At 34.2% G+C, this 20,627-nt stretch overlaps 2 protein-coding genes and 2 long non-coding RNA genes across 5 annotated transcripts; 2 read left to right on the forward strand and 2 right to left on the reverse strand.

The window, feature by feature from the left end:
* The first annotated feature begins 4,155 nt into the window (after window positions 1–4,155).
* On the forward strand, window positions 4,156–8,306 carry LOC140006491 (uncharacterized). Of its 2 annotated transcripts, XR_011814141.1 has the most exons (3): window positions 4,156–4,495; window positions 7,307–7,362; window positions 8,027–8,306. It is a non-coding gene; the product is annotated as an uncharacterized lncRNA (long non-coding RNA). The 2 variants fall into 2 exon arrangements; XR_011814143.1 differs by lacking the exon at window positions 7,307–7,362.
* Window positions 8,307–11,706: 3,400 nt separating this feature from the next.
* On the reverse strand, window positions 11,707–12,672 carry LOC140005294 (uncharacterized). The gene is made up of 2 exons (XM_072046080.1): window positions 12,328–12,672; window positions 11,707–12,207 (listed from the first exon to the last, which is right to left on the reverse strand). The coding sequence occupies exons 1-2, from the start codon at window positions 12,670–12,672 to the stop codon at window positions 11,707–11,709; spliced, it is 846 nt and encodes a 281-aa protein (XP_071902181.1).
* A 3,552-nt stretch (window positions 12,673–16,224) lies between these two features.
* LOC113710052 (hyoscyamine 6-dioxygenase) lies at window positions 16,225–18,006 on the forward strand. Its single transcript, XM_027233207.2, has 3 exons — window positions 16,225–16,711; window positions 16,804–16,989; window positions 17,378–18,006. Exons 1-3 carry the CDS (start codon window positions 16,517–16,519, stop codon window positions 17,402–17,404), a joined length of 408 nt encoding a protein of 135 aa, XP_027089008.1. The 5' UTR covers window positions 16,225–16,516; the 3' UTR covers window positions 17,405–18,006.
* Window positions 18,007–18,291: 285 nt separating this feature from the next.
* Window positions 18,292–19,050, reverse strand: LOC140014959 (uncharacterized). Its single transcript, XR_011821719.1, has 2 exons — window positions 18,797–19,050; window positions 18,292–18,696 (listed from the first exon to the last, which is right to left on the reverse strand). It is a non-coding gene; the product is annotated as an uncharacterized lncRNA (long non-coding RNA).
* Between the last annotated feature and the right edge of the window lie 1,577 nt (window positions 19,051–20,627).

The raw sequence follows: 20,627 nt of genomic DNA on the forward strand, positions 1-20,627 counted from the left end.
CGTTTTGGTCCGGTGGTGGTTCAGTCTCCATCAATTTTTTCAATTGGATCAGTTAAGCCTCCCTCCTCCCCTAAGAATAGGCTAGAATAGGAGTAGAAGTAGGAGTAGAGTAGATCTTATCGTTTGATAAAAACAAAAAAACTAATGTCCTTACTAATTAATGTTCCTTACTGTAACCTTGTTTGGACAGCTATTTTCCAAAGAAAAATTGCTCCGTTTTCTGTGAACACATTTTTCAATCATTTTTTTATCTCACATATATTAAATTGCTACAGTAATTTTTTTATAAAAAATTTAGAAAAATACAATCCAAACACAACCTTAAGTAAGTTGAGTCTTGACAACAATTATAGAACTTCACATGTCCAGTACTATGTGAATATTGGTTTGAGGGGTTATTGCCTTGTTGGCTTTAATATTCAACACAACAGATATCAAACAGATCAATTGAGTTAAAAAGGCCGTCCCTTGGGCTTGGGCCTGTTTCTTTAATGGGTCAGTCGGCCGCATTGAACCCAATGTTGGGGCAAACTTGTCAGGAGGCGTATGTGTAACCGACAATTCGCATTAAAGTATTCCCCTCCTTTTGATCTTTGTGGGGATTTAGAATTAGAATGAACTTCCTAGTGAGAAGGGTTTCTCAGCAATTGCTAGAGGCGGTGACTTAAAATAATGCATAGCGAAAATCTCCCAGTTTTTATACATCAAGTACATAAATATAATTAAATGGATATTTTATTCAAAAATTTTCAAAAATTTTATCTGTTAATTTGTAACCTGTTATTTCTAGTGCATGTTTATCCTAACATTAATATTGATATCTGTGATACAAATCAAACCATGCTTGACAATTTCCAGTAATTTCATTCATGAAATTGGTTTTTTTTTATATAAAAAAATGGATATTTTGTTAACAAGCTAAGTTTTTGATCTGGTGATAAAGATTCTTGCATATTTGGAAGGAAATCCTAGGTTTTGACTTTAGCCAAAAGCATTTAATTGGGACAAAAAAAAAGATCCACAGGGTCATCAAACTAAGCCAGGCTTGTAGGTAGGCCAAACTGAGGGAATGGATTTGATAGGAGTGTTAATGGGGTCGGGCCAATTCGAGCTCGACCCGTAAGGTCTGAATAAAAGTTCACTGAATCTAAGTTTTAATTGGGTCAGATAAAGTTTGTGAGTCGAACTTGGGCCATACTAAACTTAGACCCAATTAAAACTTGGGCTATATATGGGAGTAATTATATATGTAAAAAATATATAATAATATCTATAATTTACAATTATTTATACTACATATAAAGGGAGAGGAGGGCGTTTAGGGTAAATAAAAATCTGTCACTTTATGTACTTCTTAAACCACCCTTGATAATGATGGAACTTTTGGTATAAATAAAAATCTACTTGTCTTTGATAACTACCTATTACCAATATGATTTTTTACCAAGTAATATGTATTTTTTCACATTCAATTTTTCAATTTATTTAGTAAATCTTAATTTTAATTAGCAACTGCCAATTATGGTTATGAATAACTACCAAATAACCACTTTTTATAACCTTTTTTGGTTAATATTTTACATATGTATTTTCAAAATATAAAACCAAATTTCTTGAAAATGATTTCAATAAATATATTCAAAATGTTTCACAAATATTTTTTCTATTAGTTGCACATACATTAGTGTGTACCTTGAATACTAGTACATATTATGACATAAAATGTTGATAATTGATATATAAATTTGTATTAATTCATAATTATAAAAAATAAATTATATATAATTATATATGATTATGAGTTTGGGTCAAACCCGATTTGATCCTAAAACTCATATAATAGTGTGAGTTGAGATTAAACTTTTTTTATATGAGCCCGAAGACTGAAAGTCTGAAACCCAAAAATTCATATAACTTGTCAGTTTGGACTTACCAAAATACGGCTCGTAAAAACCCGACTGGCACCCTAAGATTTGACTTATTTTGGTGCTTATCCAATCAAATTACTAGAAACTCAATTTGGGCTTAGTGATCAGTTTGTCGGGGAGAACGACTTAACCAAAGAGCGATGTCGGGCTCAATTATGGACACGAAAACTATTGAGTCATTCAATCAAACAGAGTTCATGGTTTGACCAGTCCAGCAAATGCTCATACAAGTCTAATTGAGTTTTGGGCGAATGTAGTCAAATTAGAAAAGGAATTTATCTAAATGCATATTTCTCCTTTATCTACTCATTCAGGTGTGCTCTATTTATATTCATATTCTCTTGCCTTGGTGTAACTTTGCGGGTTGAAACTTGTTTCGTCTTTTCTATATCGGTCTTGTCATGCTTTTTTTTTTTTTTTTATAATATCAAAAAAAGGACCTGAACTCACTTCAGGCCCCAACCTTTATTTGGGTTGTTGGATTTTTTCATTTTTGTGACAGAGGTCGAACTTTGGTGAACGCTCTAACTAGAGGCTACACCACCATGTCAACTACCCTGGAAGGTTATGTTTTGTCTGTTTATGTTGCTTTGTTTTATTTGTTGTAAAACTAATAAAATGAAATACTACAATAGGAATTGAAGAAGTATTAGAGAAAGAAATAGAGAAAGGGAGAATGATATCCCTATATTTCAACAAGATACAAAAGTATACCCAAAGGGTCTCAATGTACCTCTATATATAGGCACTACAAGATTAAAGGTACATAAATCCTATTAAACATCCACTACTACAATAATATGAAAAAACCTATGAAACGGTTTCTCCACTACATGAATAGATTTATGATTGTAACTTCTACACATAATGTAGCCATAAAATCATGAATTAATCCCCTTGGGAATACTAAGGGACATCCACATTTCTTGTTATTTCATAACACTCCCCATTGGATGTCCATTACACAAAGAATATGCCTCGTTAAAACCTTATTAGGGAAAAACCCAGTGGTACCAAAAACCCTAGTGAAGGAAAAAGAGTAAACTATTTTTATGTAATAATTTCTCCCCCTGATGCAAACGTCATTTGAGATCTTTTAATCGTCGCATTCCAATACTCTTCATCAATTTTTCAAATGTCGCAATTGGTAATGCCTTGGTAAATAAATCGGCCAGATTATTATCTGATCGGATTTGTTGCACATCAATTTCACCATTCTTTTGCAAATCATGAGTAAAAAATTTTTTTGGTGAAATGTGTTTCGTCCTATCTCTTTTAATATATCCTCCTTTCAATTGAGCTATATAAGCTGCATTATCTTTATATAATATAGTTGCGGGATTTTTTTTTCCGGAGGACAACCCACAATTCTTCCAAATATAGTGGGTCATTGATCTTAACCAAACACATTCTCGACTGGCTTCATGAATTGCTATTATTTCAGCATGATTCGATGAAGTGGCGGTGTGAGAACCCTGAAAATAGAAATATAAGCCAGTGCATATTTTGTTGGCATTTCTTTTATTCCCTTATAATTCCGAGCATTACTTTTACTTGTTCGCATTTAAGAACATAAAAATAGGTTCATGTGAAGCAAAATATAATTTTCTTAAGTCATGAAATTTCCTGGTTTCTTTAGATTAAATCTTTGTCCTAAAATAAAATGTTAGAATACTTAAATTCTTTGATTCAAAAATTAAGGACACTTGAATCGATAACCTTACTATCTTAAAACCAATTGCTCGAATTTTAATGATTAATTCCAATAAGTGCTAATGTTAAAGGTTAGACTTATACAACAAGGTCAAACTTGATTTTAATAAGCTAAATTAATAAAGTAAGAATGTTAGGAACCTTAATACTAAATAGTAACCGATAAAAATTCGATAAAACGGTTTAAGTATACTAACGTATAATTAGGCCATCAAATCACACTTGGGGACAATTGTTGAATTAAGGTAGAGTTGAGATTTACGAAGAGGTTAGGGGGCAAAGTGAAAGGACCAAAATGCCCTTCGCAATTCACCAAATCCCCACTACACCACAACCATTCCATGCACGGCCAAACGACTCCTCGGACAGCATGATTAGCCACCACCCCAGCCGGCCAACCGCATCCTTCACCACTTCAACACACCACCACCCTAGCTGACCAACCGGCATCTTCACCAACTGCGCACTCAACCCTCACCAACACTCTACCTCCACTCTATAGCTTCTGCAACCTTTCACCTCAGGCCACACTCCACCATTACATTGTTATCATCGACCGAGAGTGAGGGAGAGGTCGAGCTGCTCCATAAAGCCGAGAGTGAGGAAGGAAGCTGAGAGTTGCGATTCCATTTCTGGTTCTGTCCGCAAGCATCGAAGAGGGAGGAGAGGAGGAGGAGCCGTGAGCAGACTTTCCTCTGCATTTCCCAAGCTCAGCCGGTAGTCATCCAGCTTCCACTATCACCAGCTGCACCCACTACAACCCAACCAGAACCAACTTACCCGTGTTTGAGGAGAAGAGCCGAGAGAAAGGGATAGACTTCAGCGTTCTGTCGAGTGAGTGAGCACCTAGTAAGGTAAATTTCTGGACTATAAAATGGATAACCAGTGGTAATATAAGCAAGCTCTGGACTTGCATGAGAGGACTTTAAGTTCGGATGACGTAATTAGCTAGATGATGAATTGATATTAAGCTACCAGAATCTGGTTCGGAAGAGTAAATGGTTCTGCCGTATGCTAAGCATGTAAATTGTGGGATGATCAGAGGTTGAATTTGTGTTTAATCACCTGAAAACAAAATGATAAAGTCATGCATGAATTTAATTAGCCTGGATTACTTTGGAAAAAAAAAATGAAATAGAACTTTTCACATGCAAACTCATCCGAGTGTAGTCTCACCTAGTTCTGGAATTATGAATGTGTTTTGCTGTTGCCGAGCTGATTTTCTGGTCTGGATGTTAGCTAATTAACTCAGCAATTGTGCATGTGAGAATTAAGGGCAAAATAAAAGGCTTTAACTGAAGAAAATATCGGATGATGAACTAAGGAGCTTAGAAAATTCTGTTTTGTTGAGAATGATTCTGCCGAAAGAATGGTTTGGAAATGCAACTGAAATTCTGTTTTTCTTGTGATAACCTGAGCACTCAAGTGTAATTAGCCGAGTAGAACTTAATGTTTATGATGTCTAGGACCCTGCATGTTAATTCGATGAAGTTGATTGATGAATTAAGGAACCTAAGAAATTCTGGTTTGATGAAAACCTTCTGCCGAGACTAACTAAGAAATAATTTGCTTAAGTATGACAAGCTGTGGTTACAATCTTAACTATCCAAGTGAAGACGAAATGCTTAAGGGCCTGCATGTTGAGTTACATGATTGGACAATGAAACTAGGAACTTGGAAAATAAAATGAAAGCCGAAAAATTGGTTCATGAATGATCATTCGAGAATAGTTGGTAAAATTTCTGGATTTGTGTTAGTTGAGTATAATCGTAGCTTGAACCTGGATTTGATTTGAAAACCTCTACTAGCTAGCTACGTGTTCACATGTCCTAATAGAGTACCAAAAATTCTGTTTTAACCAAAGAAAATCCTGTTTTAGAACCATTGTTATTTCTGGAAATCTTGAGAGAAGCCGTGAGGTTTAAACCTGGAAATTTTGGGGTTTGTAACCATGGTTTAAATTCAACTCTTAAACTGGAAATGTTCATTGTCTTGCTATGTGTTTAAATGCTGAATTTGAGTAACTAACACCATGATTAAACCAAGGGAAAAATTCGAACTAAAGTAGATTGGTTGCTGGAAATTTTGGGTGATAGCCGAAGGGGTATGAACCAGAATTTCAATATCGTTGGAAAATTTCAATTTGTTTCTGGAAATTTATTTTATTTCCTTGGATTATGGTGGCTCAGAATTTCATAAGAGATGCAAATTTTAAGATATACAATTTGTTTAGCAATGAACCAATTAGTACATATAAAGCTGAAACCAAAAACGCTAGTATACAATTGCTGGAATTTTCGTTGAGATAGCCGAGAATTGAGTTGAAAAATTTGCTTGGTTCTTGGAAATTTTTCTTGAAATATGATGCTTGGAATATGTTGTTTTGGAGCCCTATAAGAAATGTACGATGGTTTGAATAAAAAATTTTGGTGTGAAAAGAAAAGAAAAAGGAGTTTTTCATAAGTGAAAAATGAAACTCCAGATTTTCGGAAGTCCCTGACCAGTCTCGATAAAACGGTTATATCTTGGTGTAGGAAAATCCGTTTAAGGCGCCGTCAGTGGCATTTGAAACTAGAATCATAGATCTTCGCCCTGTAGAAATTTCGTATTTTTACTCCATGTGTACTGCTGTCGGTGAATTTTCAAAGTAAACTGTTTGGCATGAATGACCTGTTTCATTTTAAATCTCAACTTGAATTCGGATTGAGACTTTATATTACTAGTGGTTCAAACTCTTGACTGAATTGTGGTTTGAGGTAATTGATGATGTCAAGGGCTAATGATTGATGAAGTCCTTGGCCATGTGAATGACTTTATAATTATTACTGGATGACGAACATTGATTGTTGGAATGTCTTGGAAGTTTTACTTTTACTTTTACTTGCTTATGTTGGGTTTGCTGAGACCAAGTGCTAATGATTGATGAAGCCTTGGTTGTTCAATTTTATTTTCATCAGAAATGCATTTATTGAAATCTGGGGCTAATGTTTGACGAAGCCTTAGTAATTTGCTAAGTGATTTTTGCCCTCCATAAGATGATTTCGAAACGGAATTGGAGCTACGGAAATTGTATCGACCTTGCGAACTCGAGTAGCTGTGATCAAAAATATTTCCCAGCTAGTATTAAATTATAAAACTCAAAATCTAGTGTTTTAGCTTAAAACTTTCCAACTTGATAATTCCCTTTAGTTCAAACTAGCCTCGATAACTATCGTAAATAAATTCTATAGCTTTTGAAAATCCTAAGCTTTATATTAAATCCTTTTCTTTCCTTAAGTATTGCTTCTGGCTAGTTAATTATAGGAAAAGTTCCAAAATACGAGTTTCAATAACTCTAGTGAAAAACATGGGAAACTTGTTCGGCAAGAAACCCTATTTTAGTAAAATAGTTTTAATAATAATTTTTGCAAGAGCCATAGCTTTAAAAGAAATGTTCAAAGTAACTTCCTAACATTGATACTAAGAGGCTTATCGACTTATTTCAAGGAAGTAATACCAGTTATTTTCCTCAGGAAAAGTATCTTAAGGAAAACTATGATAAACATTCCTTCTATTTTTGTCAAAATTTCTAAAGGAAGTAAACTAGTAATATATTAAGTAATACCTCGATATTTACAAGCTCAGAAACTGTATAGTAACTTATAGTTTCAAAACCTGATTTTTAGGATATTGCGAGGACGCGGAATTCGATTCCCCATTCGATATCTGAACTTCACTCTTGGTGAGTGTCTCTGCTTGTTTTATGCCTACGTGGTTAAGTGCTTTATCAACTCGCTATGTGATAATTGTCAAAATGCAATAAATGGTTTCTGATCCATCGAAGTGAGCAGTGTGTACTTTATCGCACTAGCCGTTCGAGTGGTGATGTGTGTGAAACATTTTCTAATGAATCCATGAATCTAAACGTAGTTGCGTCGTTGGGTGAATCCCTCGACTTCTGAATCCAACTACCATAACATCTGAATCCATGAATCTAAATGTAGTTGCGTCGTTGGGTGAATCCCTCGACTTCTGAATCCAACTACCAAAACGTCGTTGGGTGAATCTCTCGACCAATCAATTACGGGTATATCTCGAGTATACTGCGTCGGTAGACGAAGTCGGGCCCGAAGCAAAGGTATGAACGGTGACGGGTTAGGATTAAAATAAGTGGATCGACATGGACTATAAGTAGTGAAAGTTGACGGAGGGTCAACTACGAGGGTATCTGATCAAGCGAGGAGAATGGCTCCCGACAGCCCCTGTATCCTACCTTGTGCTGTTATACGCTTTCTTAATTGATTAAATTTGTTTAAATTGTTATCCGTTGTTTGATTTATGTGATTGCATGTTTTGGGGCACCACTGAGCTTTAGCTCACCCCACGTTTATTGTTTTCCTTAACAGGTTCTGGAAACTGAAAGCTGGATGCTTACTTATGTTTTCCTTTTTGGATTGTATTTGAATACTATAACCTATTCTATGGGCTGTAATGTGTTTTGGATTAATGTATTTCCTTTTCTTCGGATTGCCACTTGAAGTTGGAAAATGTGTAAACCCTAATTCGGTTACTTGGCTTGTACGTTTGTGATAGAGATTTATGTAGTTATCTATCCGGATTGGTACGACTCTATACTTTAGTACGTAGTACGTGGGAAGTTTAAGAGCCATGACTGGCAAAAATTTATCATTGCTATCTCCGAAGTTAATGTGGTTTTAAGGATGATCCTAGTTGTGAAAAATTATTTTATCATAGACTAAGTTATCCTTCGGATGGATTTGGGTTAAAATGCTTGCGTGAGTCCTGGCGAGAGCTGGTCAGACGGCCCGCCAACCCTTTGGTTCGCCTTAGGGGGAAGTGGGGTCGCCACAGGCGGCTGGTGATTGCTTTGTAGATCGCCAAAAAATGGCTGTGCCTCCATATGTAAATAAATAACCAGTCTGAGATCTTGTTTTATGCGGGTCGAATAAATATCCAACATCAGCATAACAACCAATTCAGGTTTGGATTTATCTAAATAAAATAAACCAAGATCTATTGTTCCTTGGAGATAGCGAAAAATATGTTTAATACCATTCAAATGTCATTTTGTGGGCGAGAAACTAAATCTTGCTAATAAATTTACTGCAAATGATATATCAGGTTTTGTACAATTAGCAAGATACATTAGTGCACCAATTGCACTGAGATATGGTACTTCAGGACCAAATATCTCTTCATTTTCTTCTCGTGGTCTAAAAGGATTCTTATTAGGATTTAATGATCTGACAACCATTGGGGTACTCAATGTATGTGCTTTGTCCATATAAAATCGCTTTAATACCTTCCGGGTATAAACAGTTTGGTGAACAAAAATTCCACCTTTCAAATGCTCAATTTGTAAACCAAGGCAAAATTTTGTTTTTCCAAAATCTTTGATCTCAAATTCTTACTTCAAATATTCAACACTATTTTGAATCTCTTCAGGAGTTCCAATCAAATTTAGATCATCAACATGTACAGCAATTATCACAAAATTTGATCCATTTTTCTTGATAAAAACACATGGACATATTGGATCATTGGTATAACCTTCTTTTGTCAGACATTCATTGAGGCGGTTATACCACATACGTCCAAATTGTTTGATCCCATACAAAGACCTTTGTAATTTAATAGAATAAATATTTTTAGGATTTGATTTGCATGCTTCAGGCATGTTGAATCCTTCAGAGATTCTCATATAAATATCATTTTCAAGATTTTCATATAGATATGCAGTAACAACGTCCATTAGACGCATATCTAATTTTTCATGTACTGCAAAACTCACAAGATATCTAAATGTGATAGCATCCACTACAGGTGAATACGTTTTATTGTAATCAAATCCAGACCTTTGTGAAAATCCTTGGGCTACAAGTCTAGCTTTATACCTCACAATTTCATTTTTCTCATTTCTTTTTCTCACAAATACCCATTTATATCCTACTGGCTTTACACCTTCAAGTGTTTGGACTACAGGTCCAAAAACTTTTCTTTTAACCAGTGAGTCCAATTCAGATTGGATCGCATCTTTCCATTTTGGCCAATCATTTCTACCTCGACATTCATCAACCGATCTATGCTCATGATTCTCGTCCTCTATCATAATATCAAGTGCTACATTATGTGCAAAAATACTATCAATAATTATTTCTTTTCGGTTCCAACTTTTTCTTGAAGTGACAAAATTTATTGAATTTTCTATAATTTTATTCTCTTCAAGAATTGGCTCTTTAGGAGTGACCTCTTCAGGAAGTTGAATTTTGTCACTAATTGTTGATTCATCTACTCCTTTTTTCTTTCGAGAATTTTTATCTTTGGAACCAAGAGGTCTCCCACGCTTCAAGCGTGCTTTAGACTCATTAGCACTTGTAATTTGTCTTTCAGGGATATCAATTTTAATCGGAGCATTTTCAGCAGGAATATGTGATTTAGTAACTCTTCTGGAGTCATTAAATGCATCCGGTAATTGATTTGCAATTTTTTGCAAATGTATAATCCTTTGAACTTCTAGTTCACATTCTTTAGTACGAGAATCAAGGAAATTCAACGATTTTTTCCAAGTAATTTCCTTTTTAGGTTGATTTTTATCTCCCCCTAATGTCGGAAAATGTGATTCATCAAAATGGCAATCTGTAAATCTCGCAGTAAATAAATCACCTGTTAATGGTTCCATATACTTAATGATTGAAGATGATTCATATCCGACATATATCCCCAATCTTCTTTGGGAGCCCAATTTACTACGTTGGGGTGGTGCAATCGGTACATATACCGCACAACCAAATATTCGTAAATGAGAAATATTGGACTCATAACCAAAAGTTAATTGTAGGGGAGAATAAGTATGATAACTTGTCGGCCTAATTCTCACAAGTGTTGCTGCATGTAAAATAGCATGTCCCCAAGCAGATGAAGGAAGTTTAGACTTCATCAACAATGGTCTAGCAATTAATTGTAACCGTTTAATAAGAGATTCGACTAGACCATTTTGTGTGTGAACATAAGCTACAGGATGTTCAACAGTTATTCCAATGGACATACAATAATCGTCAAAAGCATGTGACGAATATTCACCAGCATTATCTAGACGAATTTTCTTTATTGGATAATCTGAAAATTGTGCTCGCAATTTAATTATTTGAGCAAGCAATCTCGCAAACGCCAGGTTGCGAGTAGATAATAAACATACATGTGACCATCTAGTTGATGCATCAATTAGCACCATAAAATATCGAAATGGTCTACATGGTAGATCTATAGGTCCACATATATCACCATGAATTCGTTCTAGAAATGCAGGGGATTCAGTCCCAACTTTAACTTGTGATGGTCTAATAATTAATTTCCCTTGAGAACAAGCAACACAAGAGAATTCATTGGCTTTTAATACCTTTTTATTTTTCAATCAGTGGTCATGTGAATTCTCAATTATTCGTCTCATCATTATAGATCCGGGATGTCCCAGACGATTATGCCTAACCATAAAATCATTGGGATGAGTAGACTTCTGGTCTACTAGATGATGAATTTCAATTGCACTAATTTGTGCATAATATAAACCAGACGAAAAAGAAGGCAATTTTTCTAATACGCATTTCTGCCCAAAAGTAATACTTGTGATTAATAAAAATTTACCATTTGTCTCAGTCATTGTCTCGATATGATATCCATTTTCGCGAATATCTTTAAAACTCAATAAGTTTCTTCGAGACTTGGGAGAGAATAGTGCATTATTAACAATAATTTTAGTCCCTTCAGGGAGAAATATAGTGGTTTTTCCGGAGTTTTCAATCAATTTTGCACTACCACTAATGGTATTAACATTTGTCTCTCCCATTTTTAAACAAGAAAAATATTTTTTATTTTTCAATATGGTGTGCGTAGTAGCACTATTAATGAGACAAATGTCATCATCACTATTATTTAATCCCAAATATTTGACATCCATTTCTTCTTCAGGAAAAAAATTTTAAACAAAAATAAATATTAATAAAGATGCGAAAATAAATATTCAATAAAAAGAAAATTACATGAAAGATATAAAGCATCATAAAAATATCTAAATAATCATGGGGTATTTGTTGACATCTTCAGGATGCTCAAAAAAATCAGCAACATCGAGATGTGTCATATCAGCATCATCACCATCATCATAATCATTCTTTTGATCAATGAAATTTGTCTCAACACCTTTGTCTTTCTTTTTCAATGATGCTTGATAGAGGTCAACAAGATGCTCAGCCGTACGACAGGTACGGGACCAATGACCTTTCAAACCACACTGGTAGCATTTTTCTTCATAAACTTTCTTTTCTCCATTTTTCTGATCGTAGTTATTTTCCCTCTTTTGAGAAACATTTTGTTGTTTGCCACGATTAAAATTTTCACGGGGCACAAATTTACCACGGCCACGGCCACGTCCACGGTCTCCTCCATGGCCACGGCCACGTCCACGGCCTCCTCCACGGCCACCTCTACCGCCACGTCCACGATCTCGATCAAAATTTTGCAATTGGGTCGCATTCGCTTCAGGGAATGGACTTGCACCAGTTGGTCGGGACTCATGATTTTTCAGCAACAATTCATTGTTTTATTCAGTCAAGAGAAGACACACAATAAGTTCAGAATATTTTTTAAATCCCTTCTCTCGATATTGCTGCTACAGGAGCATGTTAGAGACATGAAAAGTAGAAAATATTTTCTCTAACATATCTTCATCAGTGACTTTTTCGCCACATAATGATAATTGAGAAGTGATTCTGAACATGGCTGAATTATATTCATTGACAGATTTAAAATCTTGCAGCCGTAAGTGAAGCCAATCATATCGGACTTTTGGAAGAACGACCAATTTCAGGTGGTCGAATCTTTCTTTCAAATCTTGCCAAAGGACAAGAGGATCTTTGATAGTAAGATACTCTATTTTTAATCCTTCATCTAAATGATGACGAAGGAAAATCATAGTTTTGGCACGGTCTTGGTTTGAGGATTCATTTTTTTCAACAATAGTGTTACCAAGACCCATTGTCTCAAGATGGATTTTAACATCCAATACCCATGATAAATAATTTTTCCCAGAAATATCAAGAGATACGAACTCTTGTTTCGTAAGATTAGCCATAAGAAATTAAAATAAGTTTTTGACTTAGAAATTTATCTCAAAAATCACTTGAAGAAATACGGGCAGAATTTCGGCAAAATCTTGTGCTTCACTTTTGTTCAAAGTAGCGCTTCCGTTTTCGCCTTTTGCTTAAAAGTAGAGCTTTCGTGCTGATAACGTGTTGCAAAACTAATAAAATAAAATACTACAATAGGAATTGAAGAAGTATTAGAGAAAGAAATAGAGAAAAGGAGAATGATATCCTTATATTTCAACAAGATACAAAAGTACACCCAAATGGTCTCAATGTACCTCTATATATAGGCACTACAAGATTAAAGGTACATAAATCCTATTAAACATCCACTACTACAATAATATGAAGAAACCTATGAAACGGTTTCTCCACTACATGAATAGATTTATCATTGTAACTCCTATACATAATGTAGCCATAAAATCATGAATTAATCCCCTTGGGAATACTAAGGGACATCCGCATTTCTTGTTATTTCATAACATTATTTGACTAATACCACTTTGTGGATTAGTTTTATTGTAATGATTGTAACGTACATTTTGCTACATTGAAATAAATTTTAGCTCACAAAAAAAAATCGAAGTTAATAAGTTTATTGGATTGGCTCAACACAATAGATGGAGTTCTCAATTTCAAGAAATGTAAGCAAATTGTTAACAGGTGAAGCCTGCAATGTTTCATTTTAAAAAACATGCTTAAATATGGAGGCCATCTCTAAAGAAGCAACTAATTTGTGAGGGTGAAGGTATTATTATCTTTTAGAAAAAGATAAAAAAAAAGGCATTAAAGAATAACTTCTTTGGTAGAAAATCACCGCTAAAATGCTTTGCTTATTCCATAAATTCAAAAAATTATATGAGAGTACATGCTGAATTCAAGAAATCTCTTAATGCATGGCGAGGTTTATAAATCAGAGAAGCAAGCCATTGCTCGCTAACTTCGTAGGCTAGAATGTAAAATTTGTACAAGGGTTTTTATTTTTCATTTTAAAATTTGTACAAGGGTATAAGCAAGTAAAAGTTACAATCTGATGACACCTTTGTATACTGTTTTTAATAAACAAAATAATTAATGTGAATTTCACACAAAAACTACAAGTGTTGCTTGAGATGATAATGACAAAATATAATAAATAAAGCAAAAATTGGGTATAGAGCTTGTTGTCCAAGTTGTACGTCATCCACATAAATAACAATATAAGATTGATTCATTCTTGATGTATCATCCACCTGATTCTTATTGTCTGTGGGGTCAAAATTTTGTGCACAAGTTGGAGGTACAACAGCTAAATAATTGGAGGATGATGGAGAAAAGATGGATTATCAAATTGAAACAAAATGCCTGAATTGACTATTGATATGGAGATAATAGAATAACAAGGCCTGCAGCTAGGTGACAAGAAGTTTTAGAATACTTGGGGACTTCTGAAGTTAGGCAAGTAATGGGCAATAAGTAAATATCCACAAACTTTTGATGTTAACAAGCATATCTTGTTACAAAAGTAAGACAAAAGGAAAATAAAGTTTTAAAGAAATTAGTAACATGGTATATTCCAAATCAAGATCAATTACCCTTAAACTTTATGTGTCTACGAACTTTTGATAATAGCAAACACATCTTGTTGCAGACTAAGACAAAAGGAAAAGCAAGTTTAAAAATTTTAACCAAATTGGTAAGATGGAAATTTTGATTGAGGCTAAATAGCTATACTTCAAATTAAGCTTTATAACATGAATATGAATGCTGTCAAATTGACATGAGATACAATTGATGTAAGGCGATCCTCATAGTTATTGTATTCCTGTTGCCTTTGTTATGGTTAATCTCAGATTGCCCCCGGAATGTGGGACTAACTTGTACTTTGACCCCTTGAATGTGAATGTTACTTTACATTGAGAAGAAAATTTTCGACAATCCTATCCTTCCAATACTTCATGCTTTTACTTGCATTGTTATAATGTGTTTTATTTTGAGTAGTTTTTATTTAAATGTTAAATTTTCTAGTCATCAGTTTTTTCTTTCATGCATATATTATATTCTTTTTTATTTTTTGTTTTTCTTTGAGATATTAAGTTTTTCATTCCTCAGATTCTTTTTCCTTCCTTTTATACTACAAGTGTTTATATTTTTCATGATTTTCGTTTACATGTTAATTATTTCTCTCATCAAAGTTTTTTCCTTGCGTTCATGTTGTGAATCTTTCGAATAATGTTAATTTTTATTGAGATATTAAGTGTTTAGTTATCAAACATTTTCTTTCATTTTAATAGTTCAATTTTTTGATTTTTCATTTTATTTAGATTTGAAGTTTTTCTCTTCCCAAATTATTCCTTTCTTCTATACTATGAATATTTCTAATTTGCGTGACTTTAATTTACATATTAAAATTTTCTATTGTCAAGTTTTTTTTTGCCTTGTATTTTTACTATAAGTATGTTTAATTTTCTTAATTTTTTAGATATTAAAATTTTCTCTCATCAAATTGTTTCCTCCTCTTTTTAAACTATTAGTATTTTTATATTTCGTGAATTTTTTATATATTAATTTTTCTCTCATATATATTTTCTTGCATAAACTATGATTCATTATTTTCTTCATATTTTTTTTGTGTATATTAATTTTTCTCAATTCTTTTAATATATAAGTCATTTTATTTTTTCAATTTTTTAAAAATATTAAGCTTTTGCGCTGATCAATTATTTTCACTCCTTTTATTCTACAAGTTTTTCATTTTTTATGACTGTTATTTCTATGTTTTATTTATACCATAAGTTTTCCATTCATTATGTAGATATTATGTTTTTCTCTTACGAAAGGATACATGATCTAAATAGATCTCATTTGAAGGGCAATTTAGTCATTTCATGTCATTTTGGTCAAACAAAGTATCTTTAATCCAAAATTACAGAGGTAAAGTGTCTATCTCTGAGTTCAAGGGGGCAAAACCTCCACATTCAGGAGGGCAAACTGTAATTAACCCTTCTCTTTATTTAGACTTCACCAAGAAACTATGTTGAAAAGCAATTCACAATTGCAGATAGCAGATCGCAACTATAGCCTATATAAGCTTATCAGTAGACACTTTATTTCCAAAAGTAAGAAATCCATATCACGGAATTATCAAAACTAGCGGAATAACAGGCAATGATGCTCAAAGTTAATGGATTTCATATTGTAAAGGGTAAAAAGTCCAAAATTAAAGTTTAAGGAATAAAGAGGGAAGGATTTCATATTTTAGCGGGTAAAGTGTCCAAATTAAAGTTTAAGGACTAAAGTAAAAGTGTATTTATAATTTAAGGTCCAAAATGGAATTCATTCCTTTCTATATTTAGACTTTGCCAATAAACTATGTTGAAGGGTAATTCACAATTGCAGACGATAGATAGCAACCATAGACTAGATAAGCTTATGACTATACAAAAAGTTGTTAGTTTTTGTTAGATCACTTGTACATCATCCATCTAATGTCATGTTCATCAGCTCATTTGCAATTCAATACTACACTTAATTCATTGGTGACTATCTGGTAACTAAAGACAACGCGATTACTCTTTGTCCTGTAACTAAACCGAAAAAAAAAAAAAAAGAATCTTTTGTCCTGTTCTACATTCATTGAGCTCTCTTTTGGCATATAGTTGGATGAGCGCAGTTTTTCTGGCTATATAAGACCTGTTAATCTGCGGTACAACGCCACCAAAATACAGCATTTAGCTGTTCTAGTGAGAAAACATGGCATTTCTTCTTTCAAGTTGGTCGTCCAATCTAAAATCTTTGCCAGAAAACTACATTGTACCTGTAGAGAAAAGGCCTGGAATGCCTGTTCCAATAAGCAAGGACATACCAGTGATTGATCTAGGAGAAGAAGATCGAGCCAATAGAATTCAGAAAATCATGAAAGCTAGTCAAGAATTTGGCCTATTCCAGGTTTTCAGCTTTGAACTTTCACGTTTTGGAAACATGAATTATGTTGATTTCAATCGAAAGTTAATTAGTACCTGTGTATGATTATGTAACAGGTGATCAATCACGGAGTATCTGAAGAGTTGATGACTGATGCTGTGAATGTGGGCAGAGAGTTCTTTTCCCTGCCTGCTGAGGAGAAAGCAAAGTTCGTTGATCAAGATGCACAAAATGGATGCATGGTTAACACCACCTCTGGAAGTTATAGAAATGGATGCATGGTTTACACCAGCACGATACCAGTAAATGATGAATTTTGATCTCCTATTGAGCCAGCGAATTTTAGTCAGATTATCTTGATATATCATGATACCATATTGTTCTACTCCAGTGTCAATTGAAGGAACCTACATTTCAGATTCTTCTGTCTTGTCAAAAGAAAAAAAATCTGATTTTCTAGCAAACAATTACCTTTCTTTGGATGGATTTCATACATTGATCGTAGCATGCAGATTAAGGTATATAGAGGAACATGTGTACTGACTAAGATGTGGGCTTTATTTTTTATTTTTTGTGGTGAATAGAAAGATCATCTCCTGGCTTCTTTTATTTACTGTTATCTGCAGACCATGAACTAATATTCCTTTACTCATTATTTCTGGACAAAATAAATACCATTTCAATTTGCAGAGAGATCATAGGACCATATACAACTGATGTGAGAAAGTTGGGTATCAGAGTAATGTCAAGATCACATTGGCCTGACAATCAACATGGACAAGAAGCAAGGGAGGAACTAAGCTGTGTACACTGTATAGAAGGCTTAACAGGAATGGTTGGAGTTCAAGGAAGCTGAGGAAGTAAATGACAGAAAGTGCATTGCTGAAACAACTCAACCTCATCAGAACAGGAACTGGTACCCCCCTAAACAAGGAATAATTAGAGTCAACAATGATGCTGCTATAGCCTTGCAAAGGAACAAAACAGGAAGAGGAATAGTAGCAAGAGACTCCAAAGGGGAATTGGTGAAGGCCTGTGTAGTGCAAGAGCGAAAAAGGGGTGAGCCCCTCATTGAATGTAGGAATTAAATCAAGATTATTATTTGTTAGTTGGAGTTGGTTGGAATTAGTATAGTTCAGGGCTACGTCTAGCTAATTGAGTTCAAGTCTAACTAGGATGCTTGATTTCCAATTCTAATGCGGTCTCTGATTATGGAGACTTGGTGCCTATATATACATATGTGTAGTACTAGTCTGATGTGAGTGTCATATGTAAAGTAGCCAAGAATTGGAAACAATTTGAGAAGTTTGCCTCCTGAAGCCTTTGTCACCTTTTGTTTCTTTCTTTAGCTGTTCCGTTTGTTATAAACATTCCGCTGCCAAGCTATTCCTTTGACTGTGTGATTCGCTTACATTATTTTATCCTGTGGGTTTGTTTCCTACATTGAAGAAGCTCTAGCAATAAGGGAAGCATTACTGATAGGACAGGAAGCTGGATGGAGAAGAATTGAAGTTCAGTCTGACAGCAAAGCGCTAATAGAGAAAATCACATCAGGTAACAGCAAGGACAGAAACATTGAGACGATACTGGAGTTGAGAGAGCTGTTTGATCAATGCAATTTCTCTTTGGTTCATAGATCAGGAAATGATGTTTGTCATAGACTAGCTAAATTTGCAACTAAGCTAGTTAATGATGTAAAATGGGACACTAGCTTCGCCGTGTGGATCAAAAATCTTGCACAAAAAGACTATAGGACAGTTGTTCCTTTGTGTAACTAAAACTTGTATTATCAAGTTTAAAATATAATACAATGCCATTTTGACAAAAAAAAAAGAGTATTGCAAATTGTCTCTGGGGGACTAGGATTGACTAAGGAAGATCCTGACAACTATGATATACTCCTAATGGTTCACAGCTACCTTGAATGTCCAGACCCGACTTCAGCCTTGGTAATTGCTGGACACCATGACGGTAACCTCATAACCGTACTTCCACAGCATATTTATGGACTGCAAGTATTCAAGGATGGGCATTGGCTTGGTGTGGAGCTTCTTCCAAATGGATTTGTCATCAACATATGTTTTTTCTCTAGAAGTACACATAAATTACCTGAGTGGAAAAGCAGAACCTTGCACGTAGTTGTATGGTCGAACCTCCTTGGATTTATCTGAAATGAGTGGAAGGCGGGGCTCTCTCCCCCGGAATACACTCTGATGCTTGAGTTAGGAAAGTTCCAACGGAAAAAGGTAGTTTAAAGATAGATGTTCTAAAATAATAGTTACTTGTTTCCTTGGACAGTTCCCAGTTTTTATTTACCTTTGCACAATTTGCCATATAATCACCGCTTCATGTCATGTGGAGAACTCGAGATGAAGATCTCATAATGATGTGTCAAGTTGAAATCTACTCAACATTTTTTATAATGTATTAATGACTCATCAGCCTTTTAAGTGACTTGTCATCTTATTATTACGAATATTATGACACTTGTCAAGACACGAGTCACCTTTGCATGATCTCCACGTATTCCATTTTCTATTTTTCCTTTTCAATGACCTATCTCTCCGACTAATTATGGCCACAACTCGCACTCACTCTGGAGAATTAATTGTTTGAACTGCAAAAATCCAAGCTCAAGTATAATTATTCGGCTTGAAAAGGAACATTTAAGGAAAAAAATATAAGAATTATTGGACCAGCTAGTAAAGACATTGGAAGATGGAACACAAAAAATTCTTATTTGTCAGATGGGACAATTGTGAAATTAATATCTGAGAATTATAGATATGATTTGGATCACGATTGCAGGTAATTACAATGGAAAGCTAAGAAGTGCAGTGCATCGATCGAGTGGTTACAAATTGAAACCTGTTCTAGGACATCACTGGCTAACTCTGTGAACTTTGCTTCTCATGGTATGATTGAACCTGCAAAATCACTTGTTAGTCCAAGCAATCCCCCATTGTTTAGCGGGTTCCATTGCAAAGAGTATTTTGAGGTTCTTTTGAGCAACAACTCTGACACTGAAGCAACGGCTGAATACTTCATAATCAGAAGCCAAGCCATCAAATAGTGTTGTTTTATGAGTTCTATAATATTCTGTTTTTTGTGGTACTTTTTTATTTTTTTAACTAATTGTCAATCATATCTGACCGAAGAGTTTGACTACCTATTTTATTAATAAAAAAAAAATGAACCACAAAAAGAAGAGGAGAACGTAAAGCCTTACCTCCTCGCTGAGAAAATTAAAAAAATACATGACCTACATTATCTCTTAGACTTGCTGGATTGATCAATACATGCATGCCTAAGAATATTGATCATGTTCTCTTATCCTTCCTTTTTTTTTTTTTTTCCTTTTTTTTTCCATTTGCATTTACATTGAAACCTAATTTTGTCCTCGTCTTAAGAAGTCAAGATGGACTTTGAAATACTAATTGGTGATTTGCAAATCTAAATGCCTCCTACTTAGTCTAAACAATTAAAGGAATTTAAGAAAATTTCAAAATTTTCGTCAAATCTCTTAATTCAAACGCAACCTAAAGATATTCAAGCAATTGGTTTTCTTCTCTTAGCGAATTAGCCAATTCTATTTTTTGGTCAACGTTCTCGTGTTCATATTTATTCTTTTTTAGATGACTTAAAAGAAGAAAGATGAAATAGAGCACGAAAATACGTCCTTATATTCAAAGCTAAATGATTGATTCTGGATATTCAACTAAGTAGCCGGCAATCCAAATTGCGTATGGATTTTTGTTGCTGACGTTATGATCCAAAAGTTAAAACTGCACCCATTACAAATACTAGGGTCTAGAAGTGAAAGAAAGAAAAGCAATAAAAAAAAAACATGCATTTACATTCCCATCCACCAAAAAAATTTAAAAAGAAAAAAAACAACTGTTGTCGCAACGAATACCATATAGTGAAACCCCTTGATTTT

The sequence above is a fragment of the Coffea arabica genome, chromosome 1c (assembly GCF_036785885.1).
Source record: "Coffea arabica cultivar ET-39 chromosome 1c, Coffea Arabica ET-39 HiFi, whole genome shotgun sequence".
Taxonomy (NCBI): Eukaryota; Viridiplantae; Streptophyta; class Magnoliopsida; order Gentianales; family Rubiaceae; genus Coffea; species Coffea arabica.

Excerpts from the sequence above, each read along its gene's own strand:
- LOC140005294 (XM_072046080.1), bottom strand. The coding sequence starts at position 12,672 with ATGGGTCTTGGTAACACTATTGTTGAAAAAAATGAATCCTCAAACCAA. Across the intron at positions 12,208-12,327 it reads AAATATTTTCTACTTTTCAT|TCCCGACCAACTGGTGCAAG; the intron begins GTCTCTAACATG and ends AAAAATCATGAG.
- LOC113710052 (XM_027233207.2), top strand. The coding sequence starts at position 16,517 with ATGGCATTTCTTCTTTCAAGTTGGTCGTCCAATCTAAAATCTTTGCCA. Across the intron at positions 16,712-16,803 it reads AAGAATTTGGCCTATTCCAG|GTGATCAATCACGGAGTATC; the intron begins GTTTTCAGCTTT and ends ATTATGTAACAG. Across the intron at positions 16,990-17,377 it reads TTTACACCAGCACGATACCA|AGAGATCATAGGACCATATA; the intron begins GTAAATGATGAA and ends TTCAATTTGCAG.